We start from the raw sequence: 26,254 nt of genomic DNA on the forward strand, positions 1-26,254 counted from the left end.
TGTCTTGATTTTTATTTATTTTTTTCATTATTTTTATTATTAAATATATACACCCCTGTCTTGATTTTTATTTTTTTGTCTAGGAATAAAGCCAAAATGTCCTCCATTTTGATCAAGCCTTAGAAACATGCATTTAGATTAACATTTTTAAAAAATCATCAAATTTTTTCGCGTGTCCTCCATTTTTATAAAAATGCATCCTACATTTGAAAATATTGTCCTACATTTGTCCCAGTTTGGTGGTCCTGGCTTATGGCAACCCTACCCATAACTTATTAGATAATTGGCTGCACTTTTTGACCCTTTGTGCATTGCATGTATGGGGAGCTAAACAGTCATGTGCTACATACATCAATGGTTTTAAAAGAAATTTATCCCTCTTGAATATTACTTCCGAGATAAATATAGTCTGCTTATTAATTTAACATTAAGCAATCCTAGGGCTTTGAGGAATTCACATTGTGGATCAGATTGTGCATATAGAATCAAGGTAGCTTGAACAGCATATTTGAAAATTAGCTTTCAGTAATTTTCTCTCTATTTTGATTTCATCTTTGGTGTTAGAATAGTTAAGAGCATTATTTTGCCTATGCAGAATTGTTTTGATTGTTCATTAGTATATCTTCCTCCTTGCCCCATAATTCCAGCTGTAGTTTATCTTTCTATCTTGTACATTCTGTCTGGATGTGTGAAATCTTTACCAGGAATATAAAAATATGCCGCAAATTCAGTATTTTAATAATTCTTCTTTCAGCAGATGGCAGAAATGCTATGAATCTCTAGTTAGATATGCTTTCTTTTCATTAAAGATGAGGGCTTCTGTTAACACATTGTATCTCCTATTCCAAAGGTTATATGCCTCACTATTGCATAAGTATTTTTGAGAACAAGTCTAGGCACCCATTAAACTCATCCCCTTCCCCTCTCTTCCAGGGTAGCTATGCAAAGGAGACTGAAAGTTTTCACTTCGATTAACTGCAATTTAGCAGGTCATCTCAACTCTCTTTTGCTCAGTCTTAACAATAGCTAGTAAAAGTAAACCTATTGTACTGTATAAGGTGTGATTTGAAGTTATCTTTTTCAACTAACCTTAACCTATCTGGTTAAGATTAACCACAGCCTGGGCAACAGAGCATCCTATGGTTAAAAAAAGAAACAGAAATGAAATCTGATGTCCTCCAGCTGTGCTAAAAGAGAAGTGGGGAGCCTGCAGGGATGTTTGGCCCTCAAAAAATTAAACTATAGTTTAGCACATGAAAGAGGGACCTGAACCATCCAAATGATGTTGCTCTACACCTTTCATCTACCTTGGTTATCAGCCATATTGGCTAGGGCCAATGGAACCTTGAATTCAACAACATCTGGAGGACCACAGTTTCCATACTTCTAGGCTAGCAGTACATCTGAAACAGCCAGCTGTCTTCAATGGAAGACCAATTTCTCCTGACTGTCAACCATTCATGGGGATATTTTTCTACTTTGGCTTAGTTCAGACATAATAACAAACTAAGGCCTGTTACAGACAGCCAAAATAAAGCTGGTTCGAGTCACAGTGGAGGTATGGTGTTTCAATGATGCGTGCATCCTAAGAGTCCAGAAGCCACACCAAAGCCACGCTCCAGCCCTGACTTTTAACAGATTAGAGAACTGAGCCAAAACTAACAAAATCAATTTCAACATGGAGAAATGCAAGGTATTACATTTAAGGGGGGGGAATGACATGGACAGATACAGAATGGGTGACACCTAGCTTGACAACAATACATCTAAGAGTCCTAGTAGACCACAGCCTGAACATCAGTCAACAGTATGATGTGGCAGTTAAAAAAAGCTAATGTGATTCTAGGCTGCATCACTAGGAATATAAAGTCTAGAGCAAGGGAAGTGATAGTACTACCCCATTCTGTTTTGGTCAGACTTCATCTGCCGACTTCTGGGCACCACAATTCAAGAAGGATAGTGACAAGCTATGGCATGTCCAAAAGTTAGAAAATGGTGAAAGGTCTGGAAACCATACCCTGTGAGGACCAGCTAAGGGTGCTGGATACATTTAGCCTGGGGAAGAGAAGGTTAGGACATGACAAGATAGCCATGGTAAAATATTTGAAAGGATGTCATATTGAGGATGGAATAGGCTACCTCAGAGTATAATGGGGTCTCCTTCTTTGGAAGTTTCTAAGTAGAGGCTAGATGGCCATCTGTCAGGAGTGTTTTGATTGTGTATTCCTGCATAGCAGGGGGTTGGACTGGATGGCCCTTGGGGTCTCTTCCAACTCTCTGATTATATGACATTAAATTAAAATTCTGGTTTAGAGAAAAAAACATTATTTATCCTGTTAAGCTGACGGCTAACTATTCCTTGCTGAAGAATAGGAAGTAAGTGAATGGATCTGAACACATGAGGAGAGGAAATAGTATGTGAACCTGAGGCTCATTCATCTGACTTGAGCCAGAATTTTTTTTACATACATCATTTAAGTGTTTGTGAGCATTCCATTGCTATTACTTGATAAATAATTTTAATCTCCTCCTCTCCCCCCCCCCCTTTAATAGACCTGTAGTTTAACAACGAGATTATGCTAAAGCTGGAAAACCACCACAAATGAAAACTATGGCCTAAATCCTATTGGCAGTCCCCACTAGAGTAGACCCTTTAAGCACAAGTTTTGACCCATTATTTAACAATTGATACAGTAGATCTACTTTAGTTAAGATTAACCAATAGGATTTAAAAATCCATCAGTGATATCTTTATTGGCCAGCCAAAATGCACAATATACTTGTTGCAAGCTTTTGAAGTGTCATGGGCTTCTTCATCAGGCAAGATATTACAAACTAAACAGGAGGGAAAAAACCATTTGGAGATGTTAATCAGATGCCTGCATGTTATTTCAGTCCTTTGTAAAGATGTTATGATGGGGAGGATATAGTTTGCAGGCATGCTCCTCATCCTTCTGGCCATGCAGCAATAGGGAGATTTTCAAAGTCCAGGAAATTTTAAGTCCATTTGGACTAACATCTCCAATCATTTTTGTTCTCCTGTTTGGTTTGTAACATCTTGCTGTTACAAAATGCACATGACGTTTCGAAAGTTTGCAACAAATATATTGTGCATTTCGGTTGGCCAATAAAGGTATCACTGATGGATTTTTGTTTGTATTTGTTAAATGGCCAACACAGCTACCCTTTAATGTTGTCTGTACAATAGGATTTAAGGAAACATTGGTATAGTAGAGTTTCTTGTTGATTTCAAGAAAGCACAGGAGCCACTGAATTGTAACAACCATATGTTCAAGATTTTTGGAGTAACTTTAAAAAGTTGGTTTTGTGCAACTTTAGTTCTTTAGCTTGCTTTTACAAGAGCTAAAAGGAAGAGATAAGAATGCATGCACAACATGCCCACCCTCACCTGCTCAATGTTCAATTTACCTGTGTCACTGAGAAATCTGAATGGTGTTTCTTCTTACATTTGCTTGAGCATGAGTACAGGCCTCCATCTGATTGAGAGCTCTGATAAACTCATTATGGAAGCTTTTGCTCATGTTCATGTGTAGAAGCTCTTTCAGAACTAGCTCCTCAAACAGGGATCTTAGAAGTGAAGCCTGTTGTATGCCTGCCCTCATGCCACCATTTTAGCCCTTGTGTGGCCAAGCTTAGTGAAACAAGGCTATGTCCATTGTCTCAACTGATTTCTCAGTACTTTGTGATTGTACAGTCTACACAAGCAAGGGGCATAGAATCTTTGTAGATAATTGCTTCTTATAACTTTAGTGTTGTGTGGATGCATAGAACCTGGAAGAGCAGTTTACAAGTCAAGACATCATAGGTGTTGGTGTTACCGTTGGTTTTATTATGTGTACTTTACTCCTTGGTAATAACAGGAATCTCAGAATATAATGCCCACTTAGAGATAGGAACTTTTTTCATTCATGTTGTTTATACTTCTTCAGATCCTGTACTCTAAATATTCTGTTGATAAAAATCCAAATATGTTTACATTATAGTTGTAATCAACTTGAGCTTTCTATTTTGTCATGTTATGTACATTTAGTATTATCATTTTACCCTGTGGGTGCACCACTCACATGCAGAAAGCTCAAATAAATAATCTTAGTGGAAATCAAAGGCTTTCAGGGCCTGCATCCATAGTTTTTTGTGGGTTTTTCTGGCTATGTGGCCATGTTCTAGAAGAGTTTCTTCCTGATGTTTCACCATCATCTGTGGCTGACATCTTCTCTGAAGATGCCAGCCACAGATGCTGGCAAAACGTCAGAAAGAAACTCTTCTAGAACATGGCCACATAGCCCGAAAACCCCACAAAAAACTATAATCTTAGTAGAGACCACTTTTCCCCATCTGCCCTGGCCACACAGAGGCATTCATGCAGAGATGAGATATAGGATGTGGATGGGCATCTACACATGCCTCAGTATCCCTGTCTAGACCATTCTCTCTTCTCAAAGTAGCCTACTTATAAGTAGAATACACAGAGAGATAAATGGCTAGAGGTGTGGCAGGTGTACCCTGAGGTCTTGTCCCATCATTCTGCCTGTACATTTGTTAGTATTTGGACAAAGAGAAAACCTGTAGAGCTTTACTATATTATAGGATGTTGAGCCCATGTTATGGTATGCAAGCCAAGCAAGATAAGTGATTAATTGTGCTGTTGTTCTACTACATGTGAAAAATTGGATAGTTCCTTGATCTTTTTTGGATAAACATTTTCCATTTTAAAGGAACATTCGTATTACATTTTGACTGGATCATTGCAGCTTTTCCCCTTCAGATTCTTTGTAAATTATATATGTCAGCCTGCAGACTTGTGTAGAACTTCCATATCTAAGCAGATTATCCAGAAACTGCATTCTATGGTTTCATTTAATAAGAATTGCAACAGAATTTGTAATTCCAGAAGGTTTCTAGTAACTTGACGTTCCTGATGGTAGATGCTTTTCAACAGTCTCAGTCTCATGGCAACCACTTAATGGTAGCAGAATATAAGATTTAACACTCATCTTCCAATGTAAGTGCAATTTGGCATCTTGTCTTGGCCTTGCCATATGGTGCAACTTCAGGCACCACCATTGTTATCACATAAAGCTTGAAAGAACACTATCCAGCAGAGTTGCAGGGACATGAAGGGGGTTGAACTGGCTGATGTAATAGTCATAAGAATTCTCGAAGGCAAGTGGATGGAAATGAGCTTTATTGTTTACCTTGGCTTGGACAGAATGCTTTTGTGACACTCAATTTCCACTGCAATTGATACAGTACATTTCCCACCTACAATTCATGTAACCTGAATACAGTGGCAGTGAATATCACCTCCTTGGGTTTGGCAAAGTTAAGGAAAGTTGGGGTATGTGTGTGCTACATGAGTACTTCTGCTGGTCTCTTTGTACCATCCTTCTTTTATACTGAGTCCTCTTGAACCAGGTCATGCTTTCTCTAACATTTCATTCATAGACTTTAAAGGCAAGGCTGGGTTAGCATCTTACCTTACATGGTTTCTGTTTGCCTATGATGGTGTTAGAATTGCATATGCTACAGTAGATGCCATTCTGCCCATCTTTCTTAGTTGCTTCTTTGCTGGTTCTGCAGGGTCATCCCCAACATCATCTCAGAATGCCACGCTGCCTTCATCGAGTGCCTGGCCACTTAGTGCCTCCGGCTACAGTAGCTCTTTCAGCAGCATTGCATCCGCACCTAGCATTGCAGGTACGACCAATGGCCTTTCTACTTAGAGTCCCTCTTTGTCCACAAAGAAGGAAGGTTCTGCAAATGCCTCTCTGCTCTTTATGGTAATGATGGTATTACAGGTGTGCCACCTGTCTTTCCATATTGTGCTCCGTCAATCAAATAATTGTCCTAAGAATTTAATGTTGGTGAATATGTAACAGAATTGGAAACTTAAAATACCAGAGAGTACATACCATTTCACAATGATAAATACAAATTAGAGACAGTACTAAATGTTTGGGTGCCTAATGAGCTAAATTTTGTTCATGAAAACAGAAATGCATTTAATTGTCACAGAGCTGCCTTGTCTGCTTTCACCAGCAGAATAGAATAAAAAGCATTGCCTTTTAGATGCTAGTTCTGTGGAGGCATGCTCTTGCACCACACCTAGATCTGAAACAGGGATGGCTCAAGAGTCCTAAAAAATCTCTGCCCCACAGTGTCCCTGCAATCCCACCTCCCCCAACAGCTGCCTGAAAGAGCCCCATGGTTTAGCATAAATATTTAAAGAAGGCTTTGCGGTTGCTTTCAGTAACATGTGTTTTGTGTACATGTTCATCCTAATATGCTTTCAAAACACTCTTTAGACCCTCTTTTAGTCTTCAGTGTGATGAGGATGGCTTTAAGGTAGCCAGAGGTATGGCAACATTTGGAAGTGGGCTTGCATGGTGCCCTTGCCTTGTCCATATTAGGTCTACACTGGTGTGGACAAAAGCCTGAATAGACACATCATGTATCCTATTTCGTTGAAAATCGGTTTATCAGCATGCCCACAGTCTACTTTCCTTCTCTTCCTCACCTTCCCAGGTTTGTCTACTCATCTCAGAAAATATCTTGGTGACAGTGGAAGTGAACTACAGTATGTGGACACTGTCAACCTGAGCATGGCTGAACATTTACTGCCCCATTCTGTACATACTGAGTAGTTTTCAAGATGCTGGCAACCATCTTACTCCTTTCGGCCACACTTGAGACTAGTAGGTGCAGCTGGGAATACAGAGTAATGGAGGGAGGGTGAAGATAGGTGTAGAGTATCTAGAAGTACCAGCCAGTTCTGTGGTATGCTTTTTGCCCACTCCTAAACAAGCACTCTACACCATGCTTTTGTGATGAGAACAGCTTTGTTGTACTGTAAGATTGGATTCCAAACGATAAGGCAGCCTAAATCTTTGCTAAAACATCATCTGAATACCTTGCCTGCTTGTACCATCTCCTCCAGGTGTGGAGGTGGTGAACCCAGCAACACCTATAAACTCTTGACCTACTTTACATGGGGTGCCTGGGAAGAGGCAGACTACTGTTGTTGTTTTTACAGGAATCCTGCAAAACTGACGGAGCTGTTTTGAAGCAGGTTTTTTTTGTTTTGTTTTTTTTGTTTTTTGTTTTTTGGTTTTTTTTTTAGAATGCATAGCACAGGAAAAGGTGGCATGCTTGATCTTTTCACTTTATGCAAGGCTCACAAGAAGACTCAACATCTTTTCTGCTCTGCTTTTCTCCCTTCTCTTCAATACTAGAGACTAATTTCTGTGGAAATATTTATTTCAAGGCAGAGAGGTCAGTGTGAGGGTGGGCAGAATGTTGAGAGAGAGAAGTTGTTTCATTTTGTAAATTGCCCATTGACAAGGAAGAAAGGGAACAGCTAACACGGCTTCAGTTGTCACTAAATTAACATATGCTGGCTCCTTTCTTACTTCCTGGCAGCAACACAGAGAGCTGTGTATGCACAAAATGTCAATGTACCTTTGCCATTCTCAGCTAGACTGCTGCCTGGGGTAAAGGGCTTCACCTTAAACAGGTCTGGTCTCATTAGAATAAAAATAAATTGTAATTTCTTGCATTTTACATTACCCAGCATACCATCAACATTGTACTTTTGCAGTAATGATTTCTAAATGCTTGATTAATTAAAAGTAAGTCTGTTGATGTTGAATGAATCTAATAACCTAGATTAGTTAGATCTTACAGATCTAACATCTAATAGAGCCGTGATCAAAATGTCAATATGTTGTCACGATGCTGTTTTATTTTAGCCTTCAGTCTAAAGACTGTGAGAAGGGCATTGGGTTTCTCACTCAAAATAGAAAGGAATGTGGAACTTCTTCTCCACAGCCTACAAATGGACTACTCTTGGAACTAATCTTTTTCATGCTTGTATAAAACCTTATTATTTTTTCAGCACTCCTCCCCCTTTTGTGTCACCTTGTGTCCCTAGACGTGTTAGCCTTAATAAAACAATATATAGCCCACTATCAAGAGTGGCAGCAGATTTAGATGGTCTGATCAATCATTCTAGTAACACCTAGTTTTAATTTAACTGATTTGGCAGTTGAATAAAAAATCTGGAAATAACAGTGAAACCTCACTGTGTTCCTTTTGTTTATTCCTTTGTTACCTGACACTTCCTGCAGTCCCAAAAAGAATGCATACCAAACACCTACAGGCACAGCTAGGTACCCTTTATTTCAGATCAGCTTCACTCACCCACTCCACAGTTGTGGGAATTTGATAGGGAAAGAGATGTTTACATAGACCAAAACATGACTGCAGGAACATAGAAATAACCTAGTGGTTTATTGTTCATACTCTCACTCTTTCCTACAAGTTTGCTATCTGTATTATTAATGTAACTCCTGCAATGGAGACAGCAGTATTAAAAATTCTTTCAGTAATTCAGTAACAATGTGAAGTTGAAGGCTTTCATGGTCGGCTTCCATAGTTTTTTGGGCTTTGTGGCCATGTTCTAGAAGAGTTTATTTCTGAAGATGCCAGCCACAGATGCTGGCGAAACGACAGGAATAAACTCTTCTAGAACATGGTCACATAGCGTGAAAAATCCACAAAAAACTATCTACTTCAGTAACAGTTTAGATTTTGTGTGACTGTTGATCATGGTTAGACTCTCCACTCAGGCATAGAAACCCATTGAGTAACCTTAGGTGTGTGTCTCACACTCTCAACCCCAGAAACCTCTGTGGTAGGGTCGCCATAAGTCAGAAATGATTTGCCGGCATACAACAACAGCAATATGGGCTATTATCCTTGTTTACATGAAAAAAAAAAACCTTCAGCTTTTCAATTATTATGTGATTCTTTTTGGTGTGACATTTCCCTTCTACTATTTCCTATAACATGTGCAATGACTATGAGAGAATTAGCAAGATTATGGCTAGCTTCCTGTTGGTTAATCCTAACTGGAATAGATCCATTCAATCAGTTGTTGAATGATGAGTCAACACATAGGTAAATCCAGTGTATTAGATGGGTCTGCTGTGATCAGGAGTCAGGACTAACAATAGGATTTAGGCCATAGTCTGATACAGTTTTTAAATTATTATTATTTTTTTAAAAGGTAGTATTTGAGTAGTAATAATTTTTTCAAAAGGTAATATTTGAGTAGTAATGAAAGCTGATTTATGTAGCTGTTAAATCCAATTTGGCAAAGATTTAAAAGTTTATCCTTGGCTTTCATGTTGTACAAAACTATACATGTAGAAAGAGAAAGGAATTTGCATCTTGACAATAGGACTGTTTGCAAATAACTGAGCTGTAACATTTATACAGGGCATATGGCATATAGCCAGCATGGCATAGTGGTTTCAGTGTTGGATTACAGCTCTGGAGACCAGGGTTTGATTCCTCACTTAGCCATGAAACCCACTGGGTGACCTTGGGCAAGTCACATGTTCTCAGCCTCAGGGGAAGGCGATGGCAAGCCTCTGCTGAACAAATCTTGCCAAGAAAACCCCATGTTAGAATTAGAAACAACTTGAAGGCACCATAGTGCGCGCACACACACACACATATATATGGACAACCCTGATTCTTATTAAAAGTGAAATGCTTGGTAGAGGAGGGCACTCAAGAGGCTCATCCTGCCTTACAGCTGAGTAAGTGTGTTTAGGATTACAGTCTTAGACTGTGTGTGAACCAGCTACATTTTTGTGGAAGTGGAACTATTTCAAGCATAGGATGTTAGTCAAATTTTTCTGACTGACATAATTGATATTCATCTGTGGTTATTTCAGATGATGTTTGATCATATACATTTCTTAATTTTAATGAATTTACTAATATTTAATTTTAGAACAGCAGTAGGCCAACTTAGTAACTTCCTGATATTGATGGACTCCAAATCCCATCATCCCTCACCAAACTGTCTTTGCTAGGGTTGAGGAGAGTTGTCCATCAGTATTTTGAGAGCCACATGTTACCTTTTAGGATGACTGGTTTAAAAACTAAAATTGCATTGAATTTTATTACATTTGTGTTAGTGATGACAAAAAAGGGCCAGAATGGAATGTGCACTGTAGAAGTAAATGTTGGCCATGAGGGATCTTTCTTGTGGGTGCCTCTTGTATTACTCTGACATAACCTAAGTTAGGGTTGGGCAAGTTTGACAGGTCTGGGGCCCAAATTCATGCCCGCAGCAGCCACTACAGACTGCACCAGTTTCCAAAATGGGGGACAGGTTCACAATGGAGGGGGGAACAAATCCAGAAGTGATGGGATGTCCACTTTGGGAGGAGGTCAGCAGACCTCCCATCACTTCTGGTTTTGTCCCCCCCCCCTTCCATATGAACTGGGGGGTGGCCTATTTGAGACCCAAGCCATTGCTCCTGGAAGTCTCTTGGAGCTGGGACCCATTTTCCAGTGTTTTGCTCAGAGGACTCTTGTGTGTGCTCAATCTGCAAGAAAAATCTTTGGGAGCTGTGAGCCACACTAACCTGAATTATGTTTGGCAGCTTTAAGTTTGGCTTTGAGAATGCTTATGACTGACTTTCTAGGTAACTGCCACTTTGAAGTGAAACAGATAATTTACCCCCCTTATTCTCCACGGCACCGCATTACATAATTAAAACAGTGAAAGAAATAAAATACAATATAAGACAGTATATACCAGCAGCCTGTCTCATCCAGCATTCTTTTCCAATTTGAGGCCCTTGCCAGTATGACTGCATATCTCTCAGAGTTTTACCAGTAGATCCAGGTCTACCTTTGGTGTACTTCATAAACAAGAGCAAGAGGAGGGGGCAGGAAAATTTTATGGGCTTAAATCATTTGAGACTGGTTCTGTTTTGAAGTCATGATGCCACATCAGTCTGATCTTATTGCTTGCACTTTAAAAGTCTTATTTATGGTGATTTTTGTCTAAGCCATGAAGAACCATTCTGAGATTTTGAAAAATAGTGTGGCAAAAGAGTATGACAGAATGAGAAGATATGCCAGTTAAGATCAACATTGTGATTATCTGTGTTTGCTGAGGAACATACAGTGCTTATTCTGCTAGTATCAAGATGAGAGAAGAACTCTGGGACTTGCACATTGTCCTTATACTACATTCTAAATACATGAATTGCATTTCTCTCTTGCAGGTAAATTGTCAGATATCAAGTCAACGTGGTCCTCTGGCCCAATTTCTCACACACAAGCCTCTCTGTCACATGAACTGTGGAAGGTACCCAGAAACACTACTGCTCCTACAAGACCACCTCCAGGCTTAACAAACACCAAGCCATCATCTACCTGGGGTGCCAGCCCACTGGGTTGGACCAGCTCTTACTCCTCTGGTATTCCTGACTTGTATTTTTTCTTTTTGCAATGCAGCACTTTATTGTTCATAGTTTCATTTTTTGATTGTTTGTGTACAGCCATATTATGTTAAAGAAAATGTTCATGTTCCAAAGGGTTAGTAGAATACATCAATTTGGAGGATTATTCCATACACTGCAATTCACTCTAGGGAAAAAAATCCACTCCTGGGTAATTTTCTGTTTGTCAGGTACATTTCTATGTGTTGTTCATAGTTTTACATTAGCTAATAGATTTACCGGAAATTAAGTCTCATTAATCTTAGCATGATTTCCTTCTAAGTATATACACTTAGGATGGCATTGTCAGAAAGATACATCAGTACAAATTAATACCTCCTCCTTGTGCATAGATTATGCTATTTGGTCTACATAAGTATTGGTATGCAGAGAATTGAGCTTAGTATGGCTATATACAAGAGGGCTGCAATAATTGTTGCCATGTGGCATGTCCCTTTTGGGGTTCCAGGCACTCTGTTTTCTTCAATTCCCTCACCTCCACCTTCAGCCAAAGGTTCCATGGCCACTGAGCATGCTGAGTCCTCACTAAATTCTTAGGGTGGGATTTTTTGCCTATATTTTCCTCAAAAAATGTTTTTTGTACTTCAGCAGATGTTGCTCTGCCACCAAGCCTAGTGCTTGACCATCTCTTGTGCAAGGAAGATGCCATTTTAGCTACATAAGGACAAGGAGTCAGAGAACTGAATTCTCAATTATGGATATGTTATCATAGCTATTTATCATCACCGCAAATGAAAGAAACAATTGGTCCAGCAGAAAACTGGCTTTTCTTATCAAATTTCTAATCCTTCTGTTTGTTTAAAACATAAAAGTGTGTAATTGTGCTTTTCATGCTAAACAGAATTTTCAAGATCTAGTCAGACAGTCACACTTTAATGCACAAGTAGTTGCAGAGAGCTGTTCAAGCACCAGTCTGCTCTTTTGGAAAAGGTTACACATTTAAAGATAGAGGGGCCTAGATTGCTTGTACTGTAGGTGAGAAATGTTTCTGAGCTTATGATGATCAGCATTTCCAGCAGTGCCAATATTTACCTTCTTACTGAGTGTTCTGTATAATCTTACCAAGAACTGTATTGATACCTCTTGTTATTACTGATGTGACACTATCATGCATGATTCTTTGAGTGGTATAAGAGAAAAGGTCCCTGCCCCCAAAGAGTATACAGTCCCCAGGTCAAGAAGCAAACAAGGAAGGAGAATAACATGGAACAGAGGGAGAAGCTCAAATACATCAGGTTATAGAGTAGTTGATACCTATTCTTCCTACTAAGTTCTTCCATTACAGTGGAAGTGGCTATCTAGACACAACCTGATGGTGTGCACTGAATCCAGCCACAAACAACACATTTTATGGACTGATGCCACTACTGTGGTCTCTAAGGATGAAATTGTAGGAAACGGGTGATCTTATCTGCAGAAATCAAGGTACAGTTTACTATGTGGTTAGTATTCCCTTTACTTTCAGGGTAGAGTTAAGTCACCAAATTGGGAGCAGGAGAAGCTGTAATGTAAAATGGACTGAAGAAGCAATTGCAACTTTTTGGAGATACATGAAGATTGCTGTTCAGTGAGAAATTAAGCAAGAGAGAAAAGAGAGAGCATAGAAATTGCAATTGAGAATTTCAGGGATTTAAGTAGGCTGTGATTGTGATGAGCAATCAGTCAGGAAATTGTGGGGAAATGAAGTGCTCAGTAGTTGTTGAGGCATGGATTTAGGAAGGGAAGGCAGCTGCATTTCATCTGGGGGGCAGGTTGTCATGGTACAAAATCCCTCTAAAGAATGTTGCCAAGAAAACCCCATGATAGGTTCTCCTTAGGGTCTCCATAAGTAGGAAATGACTTGAAGGCGCACAGCAACAACCGGTAAAAATTATTCAGCTCCCTTGTATTCCTAAATATGTCTGTTACCCTAACACAACACTGAATGCATTCCCTTAGAAAGAAATGACAGACATTTGCAAGGTTTTGTACGTTCCTAATGTGTTACCCTACAGAGAGGTTGTACCGGGGCATACATTGATGCCCAGTATCTGCTATGTCCAATTGGTTGTAAGAGACAAAATAACAGTTTCTGCCCACCCTTACACTTTTATCCCCAATAATGTTTAGCTTCATGGCTTTAGGATCCATTTTTAGCCACTCATATGTAGCCCTTGAAGTCCTATTTCATACTTGTTTGCCTTTTTATAAACTAGGATTCCTTGTTCAAAAAAGTACAATATTTATTGTTAGACTTGTAATTCCGGAAGCAAACTGCTCCTGACACTTCCTTAAAATGGTATAGGTTATTTTCAGTTTTTCTGTGAGCCCCACCTAGTGGACAATTAGCAAAATGTCCACTTGCAGCTTGATGCCTGGCTACTGCGGTGCTTTTCTAAATGCTGCTTTTTAAAAATGCTGCCACTTTGTGCTTATAGAGTGAAGCCAATATTGAAAATGGAATGCCTGTTTGCACTTGTAGCATCTTTACTCAGAACCCTATCATTGTGGTGCTTTTAACTGAATTAAAATCTCCTCCCTCCACCCTTCAGTTTGTGGAGCAGTGCAACACAAAAGGGATTTGACACTGATAGTATAGTAGCTGCCAGAGCAAAGTACTGTATAGTACATGTAAGTGGTAAGTGTGGGTTCAGCAACTAATGCTGCCTGGAGAAAAATCTGATAGAAATCTACAGTTGATTTGTACATATAATGAATGCTAATCATATAAAATTCACATTTGTTAGACATCCCTGTCAGAGCTGAATGACACACAGTCATTCAGTTCAACTCTCAGGAAACACTTTTCAGCAATTTACCTATAGCAAGAGTGGGAATTGTGCAGCCCACCAGAACTGCAACTCCCAGGATTCCTCTATGTTGGTCATACTGGCTGGGATAGTCCATTCATCTAAGACAGGTCTAACTCTGATGTCATCCAGATCATTTGGAATATGACTCCCAGAATTCCTGGCCACTGAAGGACATTTGGTTGGGAAAGACAGAGCTAGAATGAGAAAGACTCCCTTCTGGAATTTCTTTAGGAAGTTTTCAGAATGTTTATCTTCAAAGACTGGTCAGTTGCAGCTTTATTATCTCATATACACTTATGAACTGAGGTCCACTGTTTCACACTAGTTTCAAGAGTAGCTACTTACAGGAGGGAAAGACAAGCAAGTATTTGCTAAATAAGCTAACTGAGAGACAGTTTTAACAAACATACTTATTAGAAATCCCTGCAGGATTTGTATTCCTCATGTTTGTGTCCTGCATGTTGTCGAGCCTTAGTTCAATGGGTTGTACTGGGTTTTCCCTAATCTTTCCCTTCTTTGTGATGTATAGGCTCAGCCTGGAGTACTGACAGCTCAGGAAGAACAAGTAGCTGGCTGGTCCTTCGTAACCTCACACCCCAGGTAACTAGAGATCTTTCATGAAATCAGCTAAGAAATGTGGACTACCTTGGTTACAAGGGAGAAAACATTTGGAACCCTGCTGCTAAATCTTTCCGTTGTACCTGCAATTCTCAGCATATTTTATGACATTAGCCTAGCACTCTTTGCTATTTGGCTTGTCTGTCTTAAGCAGTCATTTGCTGGTTCAGTAGGTTTAACTCACTAGAGTTTTTGCTTACAATTTATAATAATAATACTTCAACAATATATTATCTAGAATTAGATGCAAACTCTGTTCTTGAGTTTGTACTTTGTTCTTACATATATATATAATAGAAAATATACCCCAACTTTACTCATTTCTGGATTGAATTCTTTTAGCATAAATCACATAGGATAGGCATATGCAATGAACACAGAACTGCATTGACAAGCAGTAGCTCAGAAGTGATGGGGCCAGCACTCAACATGTTCAAGATAGTTCAGAGTTGGATATCTGTGGTCAGTCATAGTACTAAGAATTTGCCTTTCAGGAATGTGACAAATACCATGCATACAGTAATCCCTCTAATGCTTTTGTGTAGTACATGAAAATAATAAGAGCAGACCTATAAGATGCTCACACATCAACTTTCCAGGGTCAAAAATGAAGAGGGAGGCTGCAGCTCTTTGCAGTAATGAAATACTGTACATGGGCATACATGAGGATACAACTCCCTCAGCTGCTCATGAGGTCTTCTCCTGATGTTAACATATTGTATGCCCAATTGGGGTTAATAGGAGAAACTGTAGAATTAAGTGTGAGGTGAACGTGTAAATCTCCCCCTTGTACTGTACCATGTTACAATATGATGTGTGTTTAATGGAGATATGTATAGAGAAGCCAAATAACAAAGAAAAATAGTTCATTCCAGCAAATCATGTTAAACAGATTGAGAAGTACATCGTTTATTTATTTATTTACTTAATTACTTACTTACTTACTTACTTACATTATTTATACCCTGCCCTTCAGCCCTAATGGCTCTCAGAGTGGCTTACAATTATTATTTTTAATAAGACGGTTCCCTGCCCTCAGGCTTACAATCTAAAAGACACAACACAAAAGGAGAAGGGAATGGTGATGGGAAAGGGGATGAAGTCCAGTGATTCTTCTCTCCCTGGACCAAGGCAGATGGACTAGAGGGAGGGCTCTTCTAGCCCCTGATGGAGTTGGGCCAGCCTATTCACTCCCTCCCAAATAATAGTGGAAACACAAAAACAACTATGATAGGAAATCAGATATTTTAGCTTAAGATATGTCTGGTTAAAGTCTTGCTCACCTTTGGTTTAATGAAATAATTAAATAATTCTATAAATTAGAGATTTCACACTGATTGAAAATCCCCTCAAAATCTTTGGTATAGAGCAGGAATACTGGTCAGTTTCCCAAGATCTCCCCCCCCCCCCACACACACACACACAAATATACATACCATGCCAGATGTGGGAGGCCCACACTCTTTCTCTTCTCCCCGAACTACACACACACATTCTCCAGGAGATGGGAGGCCTTTCATGACATGGGTGCTGACCTGTTTTGGCTCAGAAGTCACTTCTAAAAGTGAGAAAGGCCTCCCTCAGTCTGAAACAAAACTAGCAGCATTGTCTTTCATTGTCTAGAAGACATAGATGACTTTTTTTGTTTTTTAAACAATTCAGAGGCTGAGGCATATGTATCCTATGGCTGTACTTTGCATCTTGATTATATCTGTACTAATACAGAGGAGAGGAAGAGAAGCAGCAAATGTCAGAAATAAAACACCCCCCATCTCTGACCCATGATTGTTGAGTGTACCAGTTATGGCAGACTAAGCTGTTCTTGCATTAAGGCGCATCAAAATTAAATAAACCTTTTCATTTGCTTGTCTTGAAAGACTGTCAACCATTAATGAAGATAATAATGACAGGGACCAGGGAAAGAAGAGGAATAAATCTTTTTTTTCCCTCCTTCTGCAATTAGATTGATGGATCTACACTGCGTACCCTGTGCTTGCAACATGGTCCTCTTATTACATTCCATCTGAACCTGACTCAAGGGAATGCTGTGGTCCGATACAGTTCCAAGGAAGAAGCAGCGAAGGCCCAGAAGTCTCTGCATATGTATGCTTTTTTCCTTTCTTTCTCTCTTTTTTTCTCTCTTTTTTTTTTTATTTTTATTTTATTTTTTTTTATTTTTTGGTATTTGCTGTGGTTCAAGTGTGATCTAATTCATTATAATCATATCTCTGTAAACGATTGACTAAAAGCAAGAATAGAACTAAATAATGAAATACAAAAAAGCAGGGTATTAAATAAATAGTCCTCTTTATGATATAAGACATGCTTATTATATACTTTTTTAAAAAAAACGCTAGCATATCCAAAAAGAGAGGGATTTGTTTCTGTTTAGAATCGCTTTCTATTCAATGCTGTCACCACAGTTTAGACAGACACTACATCATCCCCAATAGATAGCCATCCAGCCATCCTCTTATTCCCCAAGATACTCTGTTCTACTGCTGAACTGTTCTGATGTTTCTTACAGTTTTTGGCAAAGACCTGACTCTCTGCAATTTCTGTACATTGATTTTAGTCCTGCTAGCTGAAGCAAAAGAGGACAAAGTAGCTTGGCCTTGACAGTTTTTCTGATACTTCATTATCACTGCCATGCCTGCCCTTCAGGCTAAATGTACCACTTGGTTTCAGCTGTTCCTCATAGTATTAGTTTCTAAACCCCTCTTCATCCCAGTTACTCTTTTCTAGTTCTTCTCATATTTGCCAGTGGCCTTTTAAAAATGAACCTAGAACTGGGTACATTACTTCAGATACAGCCTACCTACTGCCGAACTATTAATTCTTATTTCCTGGCCACTATTCTTCAGTCCATAGAGCCCAAGACATAGTGGATCCATAAGCCACCTAGGTCCTAGTAACATGTATTGATACTAAGTCCAGTCCCCTAAATTCTGTATTTTTGTATTTTGTATGCCTAAATACAATGTATCTCTTGTCTGATTTTGTTATTTTTGGACCAGTATTCAACCACATTTAGATACAGTATTTTTGAATCTTCCTCTTTTCTCAAGTTAACTCTGTGTTTTTACTCTGCTCCTCAAATAAGTTTAATGTCCTCTTGAACAGGTTCACAAGGTTCATGCCAAAACATTATTCCTGGTCACAAAGGTTCATTCATCATCTTTAAGGATTCCTTTTCATGGTCATGAAACAAAACCTTCCCCATGACCCTATCTGCATAGCCTACTGTTAATGTATTATTTGTTTGCCAGTTCTCTGACATTCAACAGGAATGTCAACAGGAAGAAAAAATGAAAATAGTACTTGTCCCTTAAGCTCCTTCACTTTTCTACTCAGACCCATATACTTTCATTACATGCTCTCACTGTGGCATTCATTCCTACACTGACAAACATTCTATAGGAAAAACAATACTCCTAAAACAACGTGTCTGATATGTACAGGGCTGTCTTATTCTCTCTGTGTGTAAGGAGTTTCCAAATGTTTTCACAAGTCTCCTTCTCCTCTGGTTGGTTGTTAAATTTCTCCTCCCTTTGTGGCTCGAAGCATCTTCCTGAACGCTCTGGGGAGTGCAGTGCAGTGCAGTGTTCCATTTCCAGGTGGCTGAGGGTCACTGTCTTTGGGAAAACCTGGTATCACTTGTGTACTTCCACTGGCACAGAATGTGTCCTGATTTGCCAGGTCCTTTTTGGCATGTTGTTCCACTCCCCTATTTCTTCTGCTTTGGTTTTTATTATTATTTATTTATTTAGGGGATTTTTATCTCACCTTTCTCCCAAAATGGGATTCAAGGTGACTTGTTTTCTTCTTCCTCAGAAACCACTGCCTCTGTTGCTCTTTCAGAGGACCTCCTGCTTCTCATCTTAAAACATTTCACCCCCTTGAAAAGTTCGAAGGGTACAGGGTAATTCTTCAGTCTACAGAAGTCAAGCCCTTTCACCTTCCTTTCCAGGAGAACTACTCATTTATTTCCTGGCAGGTCACTGGAACAACTTTGTCAGTGCTCTTGGCATTCTATATGCCATTTCCACGGACTCTCCCTTCAACCTCCTCTGCACTCCAGTCATTCCCAGGGAACAGACCTTTGCTACAGAGCTGGCCTCTTCTGATTAGCCCAAGATCTACACTGAGGCCCTACCCACACACCACAAGCTTTTATAGCAGCAGCCTGAGTCATGTGACCCAGCAACCAAATGTCCAGCCCCAACAAAGAGTTGGGCAGGGCAAGAAGCAGAATGTAGGGAAGCTTTGATTCACCAGCCCAGAAATCCCTGCCATTTTTATCTCATGTTAAATTTAACACTAGTACATTTAGGTTTGAATTTTTAAGTTGTGCATTCAGTCATATTGCCTTCCTAAATAATGTTAAAGGTAAGGAGTGAACAGAGGAGTAGAGCTAATTCAGCTCTCAACTTTGGGACTGGATCACTTCTGTGTTGTTTTATTGTGTAAGAGTGACAGAATGATGGCTGGTGATAATGAATATTTACAGTGGACCCTTGTTCCCCGATCCTGCAGAACAGCATGCACCAGTGGTTTCCTTTTGAGCATCCCCTATGTCTTTTCCTCTCTTTTTAGGTGTGTTTTGGGGAACACTACCATCTTGGCCGAGTTTGCTGGAGAAGAAGAAGTGAACCGTTTTTTAGCACAAGGCCAGCCACTGCCCCCCACCTCCAGTTGGCAGTCCAACACTGGAACCACTCAGACACGTTTGGGCTCCACAAGCAGCTCACATGGCATGGTGCGCAACGAAACAGGCCACTGGAATGCCCCTTGCCTAGGTGGGAAAGGGAGCAGCGATCTGCTCTGGGGCGGGGTCCCCCAGTACTCAAGCAGCCTTTGGGGTCCACCCAGTACCGATGACGGCAGGGTGATTGGAAGCCCAACGCCTTTGAATACTCTGCTCCCAGGTGACCTTCTGAGCGGGGAGTCCATCTAGGACACCAGAGAAACAAATGGAAGCAACAATCATCAGCACTAAAGAAAAATATATATAATGGTAACCCTTTCCAGTCCAGGGCATCACGAAGAATCCAGCTTTAATAGATCAGACTGGCAGCCCTTTTTAGTACCTCTGTCCAATATTGACTATGAAACTCTGCTGAAGTCCTTGTGAACTGTTAGTGCAACAGTATGGGCTCACTTTGGTCAGTGTCACGTGCTAATGATAGGTTTTGTGTGGATTTTTTTTTCCCAATGGCTTTTTAATTTTTGTTTTTATGTTTGTATGGTGTTTTTAAAGACGTATAAAAGCTGCTTAGACTAGTTCTATCATGAAGGGCACTTTTCAGAATTTGGGCTGGAAAGGGTTATTTTATCAACTTTGGGAGTGGGGGAGGGATGACGGGGGGGGTGGGGGGGAATGTGAGAAAGCCTATTTAAAATGAGCCTGTGATAATTATGCACATTACCAGAGGCGGACCCAGTAATCAGTAGGTGGTGGCGTCTGACCAGCCCGTCCACAGCATGGGGGAACAAAGCTTATGCCCTCAGCTGTACGACTTGGATTGAGAGGTGGGATGAAATATCCATGCCCGCTACTCCCATGGGTCTTGCCTATGCACATTACACTTGTTTCATTACTTTGTGTGTCATTTTTTTGATTCCCCCCCCCAAAAAAAATAGTAGAAAGGTTTTTGAAAACACAACACACACATGCACACACACACACACATATCAAACATGCAACTATACTTGAATCCAGCAGGCCAATAACAAAATGTGAACACTTTCTATTATGACACTTCCAGGTCAGCATCAGAAAACAAACAGGCTCTAGAATATATATATTTTTGGTTACTTTTTTTCTTATACGTATGCATTGGGGAAAAGATGGAGTGATTGTGAGTGTATGGATGCGTGTGTGGACGTCAGTCGTACAACTTAACAAATTGTGTGACCTTTATCTTTTTTGTTTATTTCTTTCTTCCCCCCCCCCACTATATGCTTTTGATTTGCTCATTGGTCAAATGTTTAATTGTTATTAGCTTCTAACTTTGCACTGAGTGTCCACAGCCCTTCTTGTAGCTAATCCTTGTTTTTAAGAAAAAAAAATTGGAAAAAAAACTGATAGGAGGGGCTGGCGACAATTCATGTGTAAATGTTTACTCAAGGACTCTTACCGCATTAAAAAAAAATACAGTGTGTATCTCTGGAGAATAATATGTATATCTACCTTTAGCAGCTTTTTATTGTGGACTAATGCAAGGAAATAATTACCGGAGTATTGCACCATTTTTTCCCATTCGGAATATAAAGTTTTAAAAAAAAAGGAAAAAAAACTCTTGATGAACTGTGGCCATAAATACTTGTAAAGAGTGGATGGTTCCCTGCAAGCCGGAACGCAAACAAGCACTTGGACATAGGTTTTGACTGCTTTTGGAGGAGCCTATGGTTTCAGCTCCCACCTGTTTACAGACCTTTTTTTTTCCTCCTTCAAACTTTAAAATAAAAAAAGGAATTGAAAAAAAAGAAAAAAATAGACTTCCATCATAAAGAAACCTATTTTCAGAATGAAGATATGCTACTTCAGAGCTCTGGGATTGAACAGTGTTTGTTGTTATTGTTGTTGTTGTTGTTTATCCTTTTCTTTGGCCATTGCTGTGTACTCTTTTTTTGTTGTTGTTGTTGTTGTTTTCCTCCTCTTCGTCAGAATGGCGAAAAATATTGTGATCACTATCTTGCACATGGTGGAAGATGTCTCAGGAAAGCCGGGTTTCCCGAGGAGCAACTCCACACCATTTCATGTATTTTTTAAACCCAACTCCTAGCACTGAAGATATTATTAAAAAACAAAATGAAAAAAAAGTTAAAAAGACAGTAAGAGAAGAAGAAAAATACCTAATCTAATGTGTAGCAGTTACATATTTACCAAATAATGGACTCAAAAGAAATAGATGTTTGAAGAGTGCTTTATATATTAAAAAAAAATTGCTTTATGTTTAAAAATGATCAATGTTTTTGATTGTTTTGAAAGGAAGAAAGACAATGGAATAACATACCCTTTGAGTATGTTTTTAAAAATTATATGAACATTGTGCTCCCTGACTACTTGGATCAGGAAACTTGTGCATTACATTTTGTTTTGTTTTGTTAAAGATTAGCTTTTTAATGGTTTTGTCCAATTAAAAAGGGTCCTGCAAGATTGCAAATCAACAAAAGCTGGTTTTCTAGAGGATCATGAACTATGCACAGATTGGGTTCCAGACTTGTGTTTTCTCAAGTTTTCGTAGTGTATTTAGCTGAATACCCTTTTCTCAGAGTGATTGCATCTCATTCTCATTACACGCACTCTACATATGTATTGTGTATATATCTCTCTCTTAATACACACACACACACACACATTATATTTATATATAAAATACATATGTGCCTATGTGCGGATTGAAATAGTCAAAACAATTTTCCATGCTAAAGTTTAGTAATGAGCTGTAGAAAAATAACTCCAAATCAGTTAAAATTGGGGATGGACATTTTTTAAGAAAACTGTTGATTTTTAAAAAAAAATTTGTTGGCCTTTCATTTTGAATTCAAGATGTCTGTAACTCTGAGATGAAAAGATTAAAAAGTTTGTGGCTTTTAATGTTATTTCTCCTCATAGAATGTGATTGTTAAAAACATGCACCAGAAGTTGCTTTCAAGAGTACGAAGATTCTTTGAAACTTAATAAACTGCAGTTTTTCTTGGCTGTTAAAGAAGGCATGTGTATTTTTCTTATGTACAAAAATGACTGTTAACAAATAATTGCGTAGTTTTTATCACAGCCTTTGTGAAGGGCATTTTTTAGGTATACCACATTCACTACATGTTAAATGTGCAACATGTAGCAAATATCTGAAGTGATTAAAATCTCACCGTCTCTGTGTGTATGCTTTACTTTACATGATATATTTCAGTTCTAGATTGTGGACTCACTGCTTATGAATGCCTCTGTTTGCTGTTTGTATTTGATAGCTATCTTCTTTCTGCCTTAAACTTTAAGATGAGAATGGATTTCATATGAAAAGGTATCTGTATTTTTGTTTAAATAATTTGATCATGTTTTCCTCCTTTACAATCTTGCAAGCAAACAACAAATCTCTGCTGAAACTCAGATGAAGTATAGAGATAGAATACAACCCACATAGACAATTTTTGACAAGCTTCTGATCCACCATTTCTGTTGCTGTCGTATCATTTCACTTTTTGAGAACAAAGATTTCCACGCATAAAATAAGCAGAAATGGCTACCAAAACAACATTCATATTGAAGAGAATTATTTCAGGTATACTGTACTAATATCCTCCTAGGTTTTCTTCTCCTTATATTACAGTTCTTATTAGAACATTCTTCATTAACTTCCAATTTAATCATAATCAAAATGATGCACCTCCAATGTAATGGTTTCAAGTACAAAGGTTCAGGATGAGGGAAGGGTTTTGGCTCATGAAGCACTAAATTGTTTAATTTGGTTGGAATAGAAAATTACATGCATGTGAACCATAGATCAGTTTACTTAGGAGTTGTTGCTGTATGTTTTCCAGTCATTTCTGATTTGTATCAGCCTTAAGGCAAACCTGTTATGTGGTTTTCTTGACATGAATTGTGCAGAAGAGGCTTGCTACTGACTTTCTTTGGAGCTGAGAGAATGTGACCTGCCCAAGGTCACCTAGATGGTTTCCATGGCTGAGTGGGCTTCTGGAGTCCTAGTCCAGCAGTCACACCACTATACCACTTGCTTGGGAGTGTGTTACCAGGAATGTAAATAATTTCTGTGTGGGCCAGTTCTTAATAGATGAAAAGTCCAATTCCTTTGGATAGTTCTCCAGCATTACAAAAACATTTCCAGATATGTGAATAAGTAGATTTATTAAACAAAGACTTTCCCTTTACATCTTGTATACTTTGGGAAAAGTGAAGACTTCAAGTGTTTCTGCACAAATATCTCAGCTGCTAAGGAACACCTTTGTGCTTTGACTTTTTCAACTAACTCAGGATGGCTATATGGATTTATGATCCAGTCCTGAACATATGGCATGCCTATGTCAATCCAGTGCTTCTCAAACTATTTGATGTGCTGGGTTGACAGTTTCCTCTCCCATGTGCCAAGGACTGGTACCTTATTTATACCGTATTATTACTGTATTTGCATAGCTTCCTGGAAACTTGCTGTAGACCAGCAGCAGATGGCTTGTAGACTACAACTAGTCCATGGACCACTACTCTGAATAGCACTATTTTAATCTGTGTTGCCAAGAGTGTAAATCAAGCTAGAATCTTTTTTCAGTTAACTTTTGGCCATTTTATACACAAGTTACCATTTACATTGATCTTGGGGGAAATGATTTATAAGAAGGCTCTTGCTTTCAATTGGGCCAGAATGAATGAATGATTTTAATGAATTTAATTTGTGTAATTAATACATTTATGTCGTGGCCTTTATCATGAGATCTCAAGGCACTGTACAAGTAAATTAACACAAGCAATTTCAGATAATTCTAGTTTTAAAACAATAAAATAGTGTAAACAAGATAAAAACAAGATAACCAGTCTGTATGTTAAGACTGGTTAAAATAGTTTAAATCGTGTGTGTACAATTGAAAAATAAACCAGGCCCCAAAGACTTCAATAAAAAGTCATGTTCTGACTTGATGGTGGAAAGAAACTAACATTGGCCCCAATTGGGCATCAATAAGAAGACATTCCACAACTGGGGTGCAACAGTCGAGAAGATCCTCTTCCATGTTGTCCTCTAGTGTCTAGCTCCCATTGGTGGGACACAGGAGAACATCTTCAGAAGATCTCTCTTCAGAAAGTTATATAGTTATATCAATGTCCCTTAGGCCATTTAGGACTTTGAATCTCATCACCAGGATGAATTTAGACCAGAATCAAATTGAGATCTAGTACATCTCTTTTAACAGCAGGTGTTACACGATGTCCAAGTAAAAAGAAAGCTATAATACTATTAACAGCATTGTCTCCTAGTTGATATACAGTCGGCCCTTCTTATACGCGGATTCAAGCATACATGGTTTGAATATGTTCAAAAAAAGTATACATTTCAAATACCAAACCTTGATTTTCCATTTTTTATAAGGGACACCATTTTGCTATGCCATTATATTGAATGGGACTTGAGCATACACGGATTTTGTTATACACTGGGGATCTTGGAACCAAACTGCAGCATATAACAAGGGTCCACTGTACTTTCTGACCTCGGGTTCTCAGACTCTGTTCTTGATTGGTTTAAATCTTATTTGTCAGATAGATCTTTTGCAGTGGTCACAGGTGGTCAGACTTCGTCCTCTGTTCCATTATCTGTTGGAGTTCCCCAGGGCTCTGTTTTGGGTCCCCTATTGTTCTCTCTTTACACATTGTCCCTAGGAAAACTCATCAGTTCTTTTGGTTTTTCCTATCATCTGTACATCAGTGACACTCAGCTGTACCTTTCCACTCCTGACCTTTTCCCGGAGCTTGAACAGCAAGTTTCATCTTGTCTTACAGCTGTCAGTCAGTGGATACGCCATCGGCGTTTGAAGCTCAACATGTTCTTGTTTTTCCACCCAAGTCTACCCTTCAACACTCCTTTTCAGTTTCTGTTGATGGCATCTCTATTTGACCAGTCCAAGAAGCCCGCAGTCTTGGTTTAATTTTTGATTCTTCTCTGTCGTGTATCCCCCAGATCCAGGCCACAGCCAAGGCCTGTAGATTCTTTCTATACAATATTGCTAAATTCCAACCATTTCTATCGGCCTCAACTGCCAAGACTCTGGTCGTCTCACAATTAGATTATTGTACCTCCTTCTGGCAGAGCTTCCTCTCTCTCACCTCTGTCCTTTAATTTCTGTCCAGCATTCAGCTGCATGCATTATTACATCTGCTCACCGCTTCGACCATATCTCTCCTCTATTATCTTCCCTTCACTGGCTCCCCTTCCCTTTCTGTATTCAGTATAAGCTTCTCTTGTTGACTTTTAAAGCCCTGCTTGGGCTGGTCCCTCCTTATTGATCTGAGCTTCTCTCTCCTCACCTTCTCACCCATGCCTCCATTCTGGTAGTCAAGGTCTCCTGTCTCAACCCAGGATTTTCTCTGCCCCTTCCCAGATTTGTCCCTTCTCACTTGCTGCCCCTCACTCCTGGAACCTCCTTCCCCCATGAACACGGCTCGTCACTTTAACCAGTTTCAAAACTGAGTTGAAGACTATACTGTTCAGGGAAGCATTTCCAGGCATCGTGTGATTGTTATTTGATGCTTGATATTTTATACTTGATGTTTTTAATTTGTTGCCTACTTATTTTATTGACTCCTATCATCTATTATATATTTTAAATGTATATTCTCATTTTGTAGAATGTACCCCATAGACAGGTTTCTTTTTGTCTATTTTATTGATTGTATGTACAGCGCTGTGTAAATCTACAGCGCTATATAAATAAAGGATGATGATGATGATGATGATGATGATGATGATGATGATGATGATGATGATG

The 26,254-nt window shown here is 39.1% G+C and overlaps 1 protein-coding gene across 1 annotated transcript in view; it reads left to right on the forward strand.

Annotated features, from left to right (window-relative positions):
* The window catches only part of TNRC6C (trinucleotide repeat containing adaptor 6C), a 167,494-nt gene extending 145,021 nt beyond the window's left edge, over positions 1-22,473 (forward strand). The window contains 4 exon segments of the mRNA XM_042448122.1: positions 11,112-11,306; positions 14,670-14,740; positions 16,722-16,861; positions 19,355-22,473. Of these exon segments, the coding sequence (XP_042304056.1) occupies positions 11,112-11,306; positions 14,670-14,740; positions 16,722-16,861; positions 19,355-19,715 (767 nt within the window). The 3' untranslated portion in view covers positions 19,716-22,473.
* The last annotated feature ends 3,781 nt before the right edge of the window (positions 22,474-26,254 follow it).

Source organism: Sceloporus undulatus, chromosome 2 (genome assembly GCF_019175285.1).
Source record: "Sceloporus undulatus isolate JIND9_A2432 ecotype Alabama chromosome 2, SceUnd_v1.1, whole genome shotgun sequence".
In the NCBI taxonomy this organism is placed as follows: domain Eukaryota; kingdom Metazoa; phylum Chordata; class Lepidosauria; order Squamata; family Phrynosomatidae; genus Sceloporus; species Sceloporus undulatus.